Source organism: Salvelinus namaycush, chromosome 27, assembly GCF_016432855.1.
Source record: "Salvelinus namaycush isolate Seneca chromosome 27, SaNama_1.0, whole genome shotgun sequence".
Classification (NCBI taxonomy): Eukaryota; Metazoa; Chordata; class Actinopteri; order Salmoniformes; family Salmonidae; genus Salvelinus; species Salvelinus namaycush.
In genome coordinates, this window is record NC_052333.1 from 15,399,759 (window position 1) to 15,414,212 (window position 14,454).

Consider the following 14,454-nt stretch of genomic DNA (forward strand, 5'->3'; position numbering starts at 1 on the left):
TGGGGAAGAAGAGAGTGGGGAGGAGGTTACAGAGAGAGGGGTAGAGATGGATGGGGAAGAAGAGAGTGGGGAGGAGGTTACAGAGAGAGGGGTAGAGATGGATGGGGAAGAAGAGAGTGGGGAGGAGGTTACAGAGAGAGGGGTAGAGATGGATGGGGAAGAAGAGAGTGGGGAGGAGGTTACAGAGAGAGGGGTAGAGATGGATGGGGAAGAAGAGAGTGGGGAGGAGGTTACAGAGAGAGGGGTAGAGATGGATGGGGAAGAAGAGAGTGGGGAGGTGGTTACAGAGAGAGGGGTAGAGATGGATGGGGAAGAAGAGAGTGGGGAGGAGGTTACAGAGAGAGGGGTAGAGATGGATGGGGAAGAAGAGAGTGGGGAGGAGATTACAGAGAGAGGGGTAGAGATGGATGGGGAAGAAGAGAGTGGGGAGGAGGTTACAGAGAGAGGGGTAGAGATGGATGGGGAAGAAGAGAGTGGGGAGGAGATTACAGAGAGAGGGGTAGAGATGGATGGGGAAGAAGAGAGTGGGGAGGAGATTACAGAGAGAGGGGTAGAGATGGATGGGGAAGAAGAGAGTGGGGAGGAGGTTACAGAGAGAGGGGTAGAGATGGATGGGGAAGAAGAGAGTGGGGAGGAGATTACAGAGAGAGGGGTAGAGATGGATGGGGAAGAAGAGAGTGGGGAGGTGGTTACAGAGAGAGGGGTAGAGATGGATGGGGAAGAAGAGAGTGGGGAGGAGGTTACAGAGAGAGGGGTAGAGATGGATGGGGAAGAAGAGAGTGGGGAGGAGATTACAGAGAGAGGGGTAGAGATGGATGGGGAAGAAGAGAGTGGGGAGGAGGTTACAGAGAGAGGGGTAGAGATGGATGGGGAAGAAGAGAGTGGGGAGGAGGTTACAGAGAGAGGGATAGAGATGGATGGGGAAGAAGAGAGTGGGGGGGAGACTAGAGGGGAAACTAGCTTCCTGTGACCTCGTCACACTTCCGTGATTGTTTCTGTGGTGATGGAGGTATGATGCAAAGGTTTCTGGGACATCCACTGAGAGATGTTTAAAATAAACATGCTTATTATTTGTGGCTCTGGAAAAGAGCATGAACTTAAACAGTGGTCCATAAAGTTTCAAGCCTCCTGATATTAGACCCACCACGCCAACAGTCTGTCTCAACCCATAAGCTCAAGACACGATCCAGGATCGATTAAAACCGGATCCTGGCCCAACAACACTGTGCTTCCTAACACCATTACAAATGTATTTCTAATAGCTGACGGCCAGAGAGAGAGCGAGAGAGCGAGAGAGCGAGAGAGCGAGAGAGAGAGAGAGAGAGAGAGAGAGAGAGAGAGAGAGAGAGAGAGAGAGAGAGAGAGAGAGAGAGAGAGAGAGAGAGAGAGAGAGAGGGTAGTACCAGGGTTTAATGGTCAGCGAGAGAGGCCACTCAGGCTTGTCTACCCTACAGGGTCTCTAGACGGGGTCAAGCCAGTCTACCCTACAGGGTCTCTAGACGGGGTCAAGCCAGTCTACCCTACAGGGTCTCTAGACGGGGTCAAGCCAGTCTACCCTACAGGGTCTCTAGACGGGGTCAAGCCAGTCTACCCTACAGGGTCTCTAGAGGGCATCAGGTCAGTCTACCCTACAGGGTCTCTAGACGGGGTCAAGCCAGTCTACCCTACAGGGTCTCTAGATGGGGTCAAGCCAGTCTACCCTACAGGGTCTCTAGACAGGGTCAAGCCAGTATACCCTACAGGGTCTCTAGAGGGCATCAGGCCAGTCTACCCTACAGGGTCTCTAGAGGGCATAAGTGGCTGTTCCACTGGATGTCATAAGGTGAATGCACCAATTTGTAAGTCGCTCTGGATAAGAGCGTCTGCTAAATGACTTAAATGTAATGTAAATGCATCAGGCCAGTCTACCCTACAGGGTCTCTAGAGGGCATCAGGCCAGTCTACCCTACAGGTTCTCTAGAGGGGGTCAGAGTCACCTTTGTTTATAACGTAAACAACTTGACATACCTAACATACCTCGCCTTCAGACATTCTCTTTCGATGGACTAGATTCCTAGAGATATACAACACACTGTGTGTATAACACATGCATTACATGTGGATGTGTATAATATATGTGTATTCTTCCTGAAACACAAGGAATATACTGACATTTCCACTAAAGTACTCAATGTTTTTAGTAAACTCGCTCTCTTCTTCTCCCTCTCTCACTCACTCTCTCTCCCATTCTCACTCCTGTTCTCTCTCTCCCTCTCACCATCTCCCTCTTTTTCTCCCCCTCTCTCTCTCCCTCTCTTTCTCTCTCTCTCCCCCTATCTCTCTCTCTCCCTCTCTTTCTCTCTCTCTCTGTCTCTCCCCCTATCTCTCTCTCTGCCTCTCTTTCTCTCTGTGTCTCTCCCCCTATCTCTCCCTCTCTGCCTCTCTTTCTCTCTGTCTCTCTCCCCCTATCTCTCTCTCTCCCTCTCTTTCTCTCTCTCTCTGTCTCTCCCCCTATCTCTCTCTCTGCCTCTCTTTCTCTCTGTGTCTCTCCCCCTATCTCTCCCTCTGCCTCTCTTTCTCTGTCTCTCTCCCCCTATCTCTCTCTCTCCCTCTCTTTCTCTCTCTCTCTGTCTCTCCCCCTATCTCTCTCTCTCTGCCTCTCTTTCTCTCTGTGTCTCTCCCCCTATCTCTCTCTCTCTGCCTCTCTTTCTCTCTGTGTCTCTCCCCCTATCTCTCTCTCTCTGCCTCTCTTTCTCTCTGTGTCTCTCCCCCTAACACTCTCTCTCTCCCTCTGTTGTTGTTTTAACCTCTCTGGGCTCAAAGGGAAGAGTTTGGAAGAGATCGTATTTCTAATGAAAACCCAGAAAAGAAAAGGAGATGGTTTAGGAGGAAATTAAGAAGTCAGTCTTGGAACATACTGCTAAAGGCTCAAATACAGGACAGAGTTGTGTCCCTCCAAACCAGGAACAAGCTCCTCTTCTATTGTCACGCCCTGACCTTAGAGATCCTTTTTATGTCTCTATTTTGGTTTGGTCAGGGCGTGAGTTGAGGTGGGCATTCTATGTTTTGTGTTTCTATGATTTTCTATTTCTATGTTTTTGCCGGGTATGGTTCTCAATCAGGGACAGCTGTTTATCGTTGTCTCTGATTGAGAACCATACTTAGGTAGCTCTTTTTTCCACCTGTCTTTGTGGGAAGTTAACTTTGTTTGATGGCACTTTGCCTTAAGCTTCACGGTTTGTTTTGGTATTGTTTATTGTTTTGTTGGTGACATCTACTATTAAAAGTATGTACGCTGACTACGCTGCACCTTGGTCCTCTTCTTACGACAGCCGTGACATCTATCCAAAAACAACCTCAATTTAGCATTATAGAAACTTTAAATAGTGTGTTTATATCCGGAGTAGGGGGTAGGGAATAGGGAGTAGAGAATAGGGACGAATAGGGAGTAGGGAGGGGCAGCTGGAAATGTGCTGTGTGAGAGTTTTTCTGACCAGAAATTCCATCCACGAAAACTGTGACACGCATCATACAGGGACCGTGTTCTCTACAGATGTAGGATCTTAATTTGAGCCAGTGCTACAGCAGGAAAATAATCCTGCAGCAATAGGAAATGTGAATGATTATCTGGATTATAATTGGAAATTTTTGTAGGGGTTGATTCAGTTTTCGTAAGGGAAAATCAAGTCTGAAATTTCAAAGTGGAAATTACAAACTTCAGAAGCCTTTTAAAATCCCAAATACACTACCAGTTTACAATTTCCTGCATTACTGGCCTACCTCCAGCTCTGTCTCCCAGCGGTTGATGTCATCTGTAGACTGGTTCAACTTCTCCAATTCCCCCTGTTTACACATAACACACAGGAGACAGGGAGGAGGGAAGGAGGAGAGAGGACAGGAGGGAAAATTGAGAGGAGGGAGAAAATAGAGAGAAGGAGGGAGAGAATAAAGAGAGGAGGATATAGGGTGGAAAGAGAATGAGAGATAAAGAATGCAGAGATTGGGAAGAGAAAGGATGGAGTGCGTAAATAGAGAGAAGAAGGAGAATGTAATGAGGAGAATAGAATTGGAGGGAAAGCGAAAAAGATGGAGGTATGAAAAGAAAAGCAGGGGAACGTTAATTCAAATATGTCATGATCTCAGCCAGGCTCTAACACATCTGGAGATGGTTAAACGTTGAACATGTGTGTGTGTGTGTGTGTGTGTGTGTGTGTGTGTGTGTGTGTGTGTGTGTGTGTGTGTGTGTGTGTGTGTGTGTGTGTGTGTGTGTGTGTGTGTGTGTGTGTGTGTGTGTGTGTGTGTGTGTGTGTGTGTGTGTGTGTGTTGCCTCTAGATAACCTTCACTTATCTTTACCACCTCATGTCCCATTGTCATTCCGACATGCATAATAACGTAATAACATCAAAATATCTATCTTGCTACAATAATAACAGCTATGCTAATCACTGTACCTGGATCCTGGGGTCCAACTCTTCCTCCCCGTGAGATTCACACTCTTCCTCTGATCTGTTTCCATGTTCCAACTTCTCCATATTTCTTTGTTTTTTGGGGGGTTCTTTGAACCAGGGTGCTACACAAAATGCGACCCCCGCCGAGATGAGACTTCTGCGGCTAGTTTAGTTCAGGCGGTCCGTCTCCTCTGACTACACCCATAGAAGACTCAACAGTATAATAGAATCCACAGCAAGCTCGCAAATACACGAATATACTGCAGTTAGATAGAGAATGAGAGATGCAGGAAAACGTGTCTGTCTGTAGCTCATTATTGAAATGAATCCCACAGAAACAATAGTCGGTTCTGCTGAAAGCGACTTTCCCCGACAGATACTGACCGTGTGAGTGAGTTAGAGGGTTTCCACTAGTTACCAAAGCCAAAAAGTCATAATTGGCTATATCGTAAAAATTCAGGAAACAAAAATTTGATTTTTGGTCTTAATTTAAGGTTAGTGTTAGGCATAACGTTAGCAGTGAGGTTAAGGTTCGGGTTAGGTTTAAAATCACATTTTAAGAAGATACATTTCAGAAATAGGCGGGGTTTATGACTTTGTGGTTGTGGTAACTAGTGACGACCGCGTTAGAGAGGGGCGAGAGCGAGAGAGAGAGACAGAGATGAAGAATGCAACAACCTAAGAAAGAAATTGAGAGACAGAGAGACCCAGAAAACCTGAGCCTACGCCTTCCCTATGGTGAATCACTAAAACAATACAGAAATACACTACGGAAAAAGAAGGAGCAGCTCAATGTAATTGAAGAATCCATAGACTCTAACCACTTCTGGGAAAATTGGAAAACACTAAACAAACAACAACAAAAATAGTTATCTATCCAAAACGGAGATGAATGGGTAAACCACTTCTCCAATTGTTTTGGCTCTATAACAAAGAACAAACAGCAAAAACATATACATGATCAAATACAAATCATAGAATCAACTATTAAAGACTACCAGAACCTACTGGATTCTCCAATTACATTGAATGAACTACAGGACAAAATACAAACCCTCCAACCCAAAAAGCCCAGTGGTATTGATGGTTTCCTCAATGACATTATAAAATATACAGACCACAAATTCACATTGGCTATACTTAAACTCTTTAACATCATCCTTAGCTCTGGCATCTTCCCAAATATTTGGAACCAAGGACTGATAACCCAATCCACAAAAGTGGAGACAAATTTGACCCCAATAACTTCCGTGGGATATGCGTCAACAGCAACCTTGGGAGAATCCTCTGCATTATCATTAACAGCAGACTAGTTCATTTCCTCAGTGACAACAATGTACTGAGCAAAAGTTAAATTGTCTTTTTACCAAATTACCGTACGACAGAACACGTATTCATCCTGTACTTTACAAACAAACAAAACAAAACAAAGTCTTCTCATGCATTGTTGAATTCAAAAAAGCTTTTGACTAAATTTGGATGAGGGTCTGCTATACAAATTGATGAAAAGTGGTGTTGAGGGAAAAACATACAACATTATCAAAATCCATGTACACAAACAACAAGAGTGGCAAAAAAAAAACATTTCTTTCCACGGGGCCATGGGGTGAGACAGGGATGCAGCTTAAGCCCCAACCTCTTCAACATATATATCAATGAATTTGCGAGGGCACTAGAACAGTCTGCAGCACCAGACCTCACCCTACTAGAATCTGAAGTCAAATGTCTACTGTTTGCTGATGATCTGGTGCTTCTGTCCCCAACCAAGGAGGGCCTACAGCAGCACCTAGACTTTCTGCACAGATTCTGTCAGACTTGGGCCCTGATAGTGAATCTCAGTAAGACAAAAATAATAGTGTTCCAAAAAAGGTACAGTCGCCAGGACCACGAATACAAATTCCATCTAGATACCGTTGCCTTAGAGCACACAAAAAACTATACATAGCTCGGCCTAAACCTCAGCGCCAAAGGAAACTTCCACAAAGCTGTGAATGAGCTGAGAGACAAGGCAAGAAGGGCCTTCTATGCCATCAAAAGGAACACAAAATTCGACATACCAATTAGGATCTGACTAAAAATACTTGAATCAGTTATAGAACCCATTGCCCTTTATGATTATGAGTTCTGGGGTCCGCTCACCAACCAAGAATTCACAAAATGGGACAAACACCAAATTGAGACTGTGCATGCAGAATTCTGCAAAAGTATCCTCAGTGTACAATGTAAAACACCAAATAATGCATGCAGAACAGAATTAGGCCGATACCCGCTAATGATCAAAATCCAGAAAAGAGCCGTTAAATTCTACAACCACCAAAAAGGAAGCGATTCCCAAACTTTCCATAACAAAGCCATCACCTACATAACCTGGAGAAGAGTCCCCTAAGCAAGCTGGTCCTAGGACTCTGTTCACAAACACAAACAGACCCCACAGAGCCCCAGGACAGCAACACAATTAGACCCAACCAAATCATGAGAAAACAAAAAGATAATTATTTGGCACATTGGAAAGAATTAACAAATAAACAGAGCTCTGACTATGTACAGACTCAGTGAGCATAGCCTTGCTACTGAAAAAGGCCACCATAGGCAGAACTGGCTCTCAAGAGAAGACAGGCTATATACAGACTGCCCACAAAATGAGGTGGAAACTGAGCTGCACTTCCTAGCCTCCTGCCAAATGTATGTACAGACACATATTTCCCTCAGATTATACAGATCCATAAGGAATTTGAAAACAAACCCAATTTTAATAAACTCCCATATCTAATGGGTGAAATGCCACAGCGTGCCGTCACAGCAGCAAGATTTGTGACCTGTTGCCACAAGAAAAGGGCAACCAGTGAAGAACAAACACCATTGTAAATACAACCCATATTTATGTTTATTTATTTTCCCTTTTGTACTTTAACTATTTGTACATCGTTACAACACTGTATATATACATAATAAGACATTTGAGATGTCTTGATTCTTTTGGAACTTCTGTGAGTGTAATGTTTACTGTTAATTTTTATTGTTTATTTCAATTTTGTTTATTATCTACTTCACTTGCTTTGGCGATGTTAACATATGTTTCCCATGCCAATAAATCCCTTGAATTGAAATTGAAATTGAGAGAGAGGGAGCTGTGGCGAGAGATTAGATAAAATGGGAATTGGGGATAGTGCGCCCCGTTTCTGACCATTAAGTTGAACGTAGAAGCAGGCGCGAGAGGATAAAAGAGAGCACAGAGAAGGTGAAAGGACTGCGCTCACTGTATTGTCATAGTCATACTGACGTGTTGTGTTATCATGTAGAAGTCATGAATAACTTCATACTGAATAAGAAATGTATGTTCAGTACAAGTTCAGGGTGAACAAGTTATATGATCAGGTTTATAAGCACCTGTAAGAGAGAGAAGATAAGAGAGAAGAGAGAGAGAGGGAGAGAACTTTGTATAAAGCTCCTGCCCTCCAAACACACTCACTGGAATGGCAGTGTGGTCAAGGGGTCGGAAGGATCGCCTTGCTCAAGTAGTATTTTACTGGGTGACTTTCACTTCTACTGGAGTCATTTTCTATTAAGGTATCTTTACTTTTACTCAAGTATGACAATTGGGTACATTACTTTTACTCAAGTATGACAATTGGGTACATTTTCCACCACTGCTCATTTGAGTGTTGACTGATGTGACACCCCCCACACACACAAACATGAGGGATCACAATGTTCTCTCAATGTTCTGTCAACGGTGTGCATAGCATATATAGAGTATAGTTTTCATGCTGCCATATCTATGTGATCATTGTCTGAAAGTGGTCCAGTGGTTCATTTCACTAGAGGGACAATCTAGATAGGGTGCTGCTGCCACCTAACGGACCTCTGGACCTCCGTCAGCTAGCCTACACACGGCAGTTTGGATTTATTGTAGCCTAGACAGTACACATCCACATTATCTTTACGTAAAGTGTGTGAACTGAAAAGCCTGCCTCATTCATGTTGGAATGAAGACAGTTATAGAAATAAACTTCAGTATAAATCATTGGTAAATGAAGTTAGCCTAGTGTCATTACAATAAGTAGGCTAGGCCTAGGCTCCAGCTTTTAGCCCACGTGTGATTACGCTTACTATTATATAACATTTCTAGACAGTGCCTATATAATGAGATTAGGCATATAGGCCTACTGCTCTATGTAGAATAACATTACTTTGAATAGGGAATACATCTGAAACGACACCCTATTTGCATTTATAGTCTTGAACGTTAGTCTCTGGCTGCTTGTTGAGAACCAAACAATAATTTCGTATGGAGGCACGGAATTTATCGATGACAGCCCTGTGCCGCGTCTCAGCCTGTCGTCATCGCGTTGAATCGTTAAGGGGCGTAACGTTCCACAACGCGTGCGTAACGTATGTATGCGACCCCAGAACGGACTGCTCCCTGCTGATCTCATCGGTTAATGGACTACTGAAAGGATGAGGGTTTGAGAAAACACATTATTGTTACCGAATACCGTGAAGCCAGTGTAATGCGATAGTGAAAAGATCTTGTCTCTCTCGCCACGCGCATGGCGCGTTAGGGGAAACTGTAGGCTACAGCTGTCTGTCCGGTCAGCTGTTTTTATATACCGAGAGACAGCAGCATCACTAGGAGGGCACGAGACCACAGACTAGTCTATACCGGCGCCCCGGACCCCCACAGACCAGACCGCCAGGACTAACTGAGAGGACAGAGAGAGGAGGGCAGAGAGAGAGAGAGGAGGATGGAGTTTAAGCAGCTGGTGGAGGTGGCGGAGAAATGGTGTTCGTCGGTTCCGTTCGATCTGATCTTTGCAGAGGAGGATGATGAGAGGAGACTGGACTTCTACGCAGAACCGGGAATCTCATTCTATGTCCTTTGTCCCGATAACATGACGGGAGGGACCGAGAATTTCGTAAGTGTGTGTGTGTTTGTGTATGCGTTTGTGGGGTTGCAGTGTTTTGGGGTTTGCTTCTCGGGTCCCCCGGCGCAGTGTGTGTGTGCGCAACGGGAATGATGTCACTGCAGTTTGATTTGGTGCACCGGACTATAGCACGCCTGGCGCGCATGTTGTTTTGGTCGCATTATATGCCGCGACCTCTTTTATCTGCAAACAGTTGGGATAACCCGCATTGAGCTGCTATGGGCATGCCGCTTGTCCTGCGCATATAGACACAGGCCTGCAATAGCAGTGCTGTTGTTGTTTTGTCCGCTGCTCTCTAGTCCCCACTCTACATCAGCTGGCCAGAGGGCGCGGACACCACAGTTCTCCTGGCGCGGCGCCCGGCAGTAAATAGATTATGTCAGCAGTCGCAGCGGTTGTGGGGCCTATAAGGACTCAGGGCCGTGCATCCCTCCATATGCAACTGGCAGTAATACCTCATGTTGTATACATTTGCTATGTAAATATGTAATGCACATGCAGAGTCACTCAGCTCCTCTATGATGCAGATGTGTTTTCTCATGTAGGCCTGTTTGGTCTCTAGTCTGTTTACTGCACTAGGTCCTATCCCCTCCATCTCTGCCACTTTCTCTCCCTCCTGTCTCTCCCTCTCTGATTCACTCTCTCACTATCACTCCCTCACACACACACAAACTGTTTTGTTCTTCTATCCTCGTGGGGACCTAAAATGTATTCCCATTCCAAATCCTATTTTCCCAAACCCTAAACCTAACCCTTACCATAAACCTAAACGTAACCCCTTACCCTAATTCTAACCTTAACCCTAATTGTAACTCTAAACCTAACCCCTACATTTAAAATAGCCTTTTTTGGGAAATGTCCCCACAAAGGTGAATTTACCTTGTTTTACTCTCCTTGTGGGAACTTTTGGGGATTTTAGGTCCCCACAAGGATATAAGAACCAACCCACACACACACACAAACACACACACACAGTGCTGGGTAGTCCCAAGGGCAGACACTGGCAGTACCAGTCTGCAGTGAAATATGGTACCTCTCTCTCTCTGGCTGGCAGATTAGATCCTGTTACCATGCCAATCAATACTGCTATCAGCAGGGGGAGACACACACACACACAGTGAATGCACCGCTCCCTCTCGGTCACAGGGGGACACCGTTTAGGGTTGGCCAATCCCTGGAGAGCTCATGGGAGTGCCAAGGCTTTAAGTTCAGGAGGCTAACACAGTCTTGTGGCACATGGATTCAAACCCCGGTCAGTTATACCTGTGTGATTCACTCACGTCCATGTCCAGTATCTTGAGGTTCTCTGTGTGTGTGTGTGTGTGTGTGTGTGTGTGTGTGTGTGTGTGTGTGTGTGTGTGTGTGTGTGTGTGTGTGTGTGTGTGTGTGTGTGTGTGTGTGTGTGTGTGTGTGTGTGTGTGTGTGTGTACGTGCTTAACTACAGCAGTAGTTGTTCCAGTAACACTCCTACTTGAGCTCCTGTCCTTGAATGTCTATGTTATCTCGCTCTCTAATCTCTGGGTTTTACTTCTACTAGCTGTACTCTGACCTCATATAAAACTCAGTGTATCGACCCAACGTCTACCATGTATATATATATATACCTTTGACATTAGCACAGTATTACGGTAATAATGTGACAATGTGGCTACATGGGTTAGGTTAATAACCTGTGTGTGTGTACAGCATGTATGGAGTGAGAGTGAGGACTGCCTGCCATTCCTACAGCTAGCCCAGGACTACATCTCCTCCTGCGGGAAGAAAACACTGCTAGAGGTCCTGGACAAAGTCTTCACTTCCTTTAGACCTGTAAGTAGCCTAACGCTACGCAATAACACAACTAGACTACTCCTACATAACATAACAACTAAACTACTCCTACATAACATAACTAGACTACTCCTACAGAACATAACAACTAGACTACACCTACAGAACATAACAACTAGACTACTCCTATAGACAATTAAACAACTAGACTACTCCTACAGAACATAACAACTAGACTACTCCTACAGAACATAACAACTAGACTACTCCTACAGAACATAACAACTAGACTACTCCTACATAACATAAAACTAGACTACTCCTACATAACATAACTAAACTACTCCTACATAACATAACAACTAGACTACTCCTACAGAACATAACAACTAGACTACTCCTACAGAACATAACAACTAGACTACTCCTACATAACATAAAACTAGACTACTCCTACAGAACATAACAACTAGACTACTCCTACAGAACACAACAACTAGACTACTCCTACAGAACATAACAACTAGACTACTCCTACAGACAATTAAACAACTAGACTACTCCTACAGACAATTAAACAACTAGACTACTCCTACATAACATAACAACTAGACTACTCCTACATAACAAAACAACTAGACTACTCCTACATAACATAACAACTAGACTACTCCTACATAACATAACAACTAGACTACTCCTACATAACATAACAACTAGACTACTCCTACATAACATAACAACTAGACTACTCCTACATAACAACTAGACTACTCCTACAGAACATAACAACTAGACTACTCCTACATAACATAACAACTAGACTACTCCTACATAACAACTAGACTACTCCTACAGAACATAACAACTACACTACTCCTACAGAACAAAACAACTAGACTACTCCTACAGAACATAACAACTACACTACTCCTACAGAACAAAACAACTAGACTACTCCTACATAACATAACAACTAGACTACTCCTACATAACAACTAGACTACTCCTACATAACATAACAACTAGACTACTCCTAATAACATAACAACTAGACTACTCCTACAGAACATAACAACTAGACTACTCATAGACAATAAAACAACTAGACTACTCATAGACAATAAAACAACTAGACTACTCATAGACAATAAAACAACTAGACTACTCATAGACAATAAAACAACTAGACTACTCCTACAGACAATTAAACAACTAGACTACTCCTACATAACAACTAGACTACTCCTACATAACATAACAACTAAACTACTCCTACATAACATAACAACTAGACTACTCCTAAAGACAATAAAACAACTAGACTACTCCTACATAACATAACAACTAGACTACTCCTAAAGACAATAACAACTAGACTACTCCTACATAACATAACAACTAGACTACTCCTACAGACAATAAAACAACTAGACTACTCCTACATACCATAACTAGACTACTCCTACAGAACATAACAACTAGACTACTCCTAAAGACAATAACAACTAGACTACTCCTAAAGACAATAACAACTAGACTACTCCTACAGAACATAACAACTAGACTACTCCTAAAGACAATAAAACAACTAGACTACTCCTAAAGACAATAAAACAACTAGACTACTCCTAAAGACAATAACCACTGTTAAATGTCATCCTCTCCCTCATCTCGGTCTTCTTCTACTTCTCTCTCCCATTTTCTCCCCCTCTCTCTTCATCGCTCTCCATCTCTCTCTTTCTCTCCCTTTCTCTCCTTCTCTCTCTCTAGTTGCTGGGTCTACCAGACATAGATGATGAGACGTTTGAGCAGTACCATGCAGGCGTGGAGGAGGAACCAGAGCCGGATCACCAGCAGATGGGAGTCAGCCAGCAGTGATGCCTACAGAAGAGGTGTCCGACCGGGCCACAATAATTACCCACGCCTCTGGTCTCATCCCCTGCATCAATACACAGGCCCAACGACCCTGTAGCGACTATACAAAGTCATAATGTATACTCAGATTCATAATGTTCACATACACAGGACAGCCGGACAGCCAGCCTGCTGAAATGTACCATTGCATTCTTTAACTTGTCAAAAGCTTTGCTCTCCAGATATTGCACTCCTTCTCATGTCACACACACACACACACACACACACACACACACACACACACACACACACACACACACACACACACACACACACACACACACACACACACACACACACACACACACACACATAGCCGTGCCATACAACATTATTATTAATGTCATTCATACAGCAGGCTACAACATATAGTTTCTATTACTAACCACCACCATGCTGGTTCTAGCATGATAAACATGACACTCTCCAACCTTGCTCAGCATATCCACCTAAAGACAAACAATCAACTAGTCTAGCAGCAACAACATACTCCCTCCCCAGCCTGGCCGCCCAGACATAGCAGAGCACTGTCACTGTCAACCATGTAACACCTGACTGGAACCATCCACTGTACCACACAATGCTAGCCAAACCAGCACATTGTTGTGACCTTGTAACAATGTTAGCGGTGAAAATAGAGGGAGGAATAGAGAAGAAATGTAATCCTATGTTAGAAACTGTCCCTTATGTACTGCTGTGAAGTTGGCCAAAAGCTGCTGTATCTGTGTGTTTATTTCATATTGAGTGTGTGTGTGTGTGTGTGTATTTGTGCGTGTTTTGTGTGGGTGTGTGCGTCACCACCATCAGTGCACTGCTATGCTTTTACTATCCCCACGGACCTGAAGGAGTAGGATGAAGTTGTGTTTAGACACTGATCCGAGGTCATTTTTCTCCGTTATTGGGATTGGGGAAAGTAAACTGTTCCTAGATCTGTGTCTACAGGCAACGTCTACCTGCAGCGGCCTTCTTCCACCTTACTAAACTAGGCCTACACTTGTTACTCTCTCTGAACATGGCAACTACGATAGATGTAAGTCTCTCTCCGAATGCTTTTAAGTCTTTACTTTGGCTTATGAACACAATTTTTAGTTACATTATTTAACTGAATGTTTGTCATGCTAATGTGTGTTTTTATGTTCTGTCCTCCAGTGTGTGTGAAGGTATTCAATAAATAAATGTGTGGAGGGAGCAGTGAGTCTGACTGGGTTTTTGATATGCAAATATAATGTACATATTACATATCTATATTAAGTATGACAATTATATATCTGCCAGACTTTTTATAAACATCTGCTATGTCTATAGCCTAATCTGTGTCCATGCAACTTTTGCTGATGTTCATGGGCTTGATGTCACTTGACCACACACACACACACACACACACACACACACACACACACACACACACACACAC

General features: G+C 43.8%; 2 protein-coding genes across 2 annotated transcripts in view; one reads left to right on the forward strand and one right to left on the reverse strand.

The window, feature by feature from the left end:
• The window catches only part of LOC120021969 (SH3 domain-binding protein 5-like), a 19,334-nt gene extending 14,370 nt beyond the window's left edge, over window positions 1–4,964 (reverse strand). The window contains exons 1-2 of the mRNA XM_038965770.1: window positions 4,432–4,964; window positions 3,760–3,822 (exon numbers count right to left, since the gene is read on the reverse strand). Coding sequence (XP_038821698.1) covers window positions 3,760–3,822; window positions 4,432–4,512 — 144 coding nt within the window. The 5' untranslated portion in view covers window positions 4,513–4,964. The remainder of the gene's footprint in view (window positions 1–3,759; window positions 3,823–4,431) is intronic.
• A 3,850-nt stretch (window positions 4,965–8,814) lies between these two features.
• Window positions 8,815–14,228, forward strand: mturn (maturin, neural progenitor differentiation regulator homolog (Xenopus)). Its single transcript, XM_038966670.1, has 3 exons — window positions 8,815–9,344; window positions 11,040–11,162; window positions 12,897–14,228. The coding sequence occupies exons 1-3, from the start codon at window positions 9,174–9,176 to the stop codon at window positions 13,002–13,004; spliced, it is 402 nt and encodes a 133-aa protein (XP_038822598.1). The 5' UTR covers window positions 8,815–9,173; the 3' UTR covers window positions 13,005–14,228.
• Window positions 14,229–14,454: the final 226 nt, after the last annotated feature.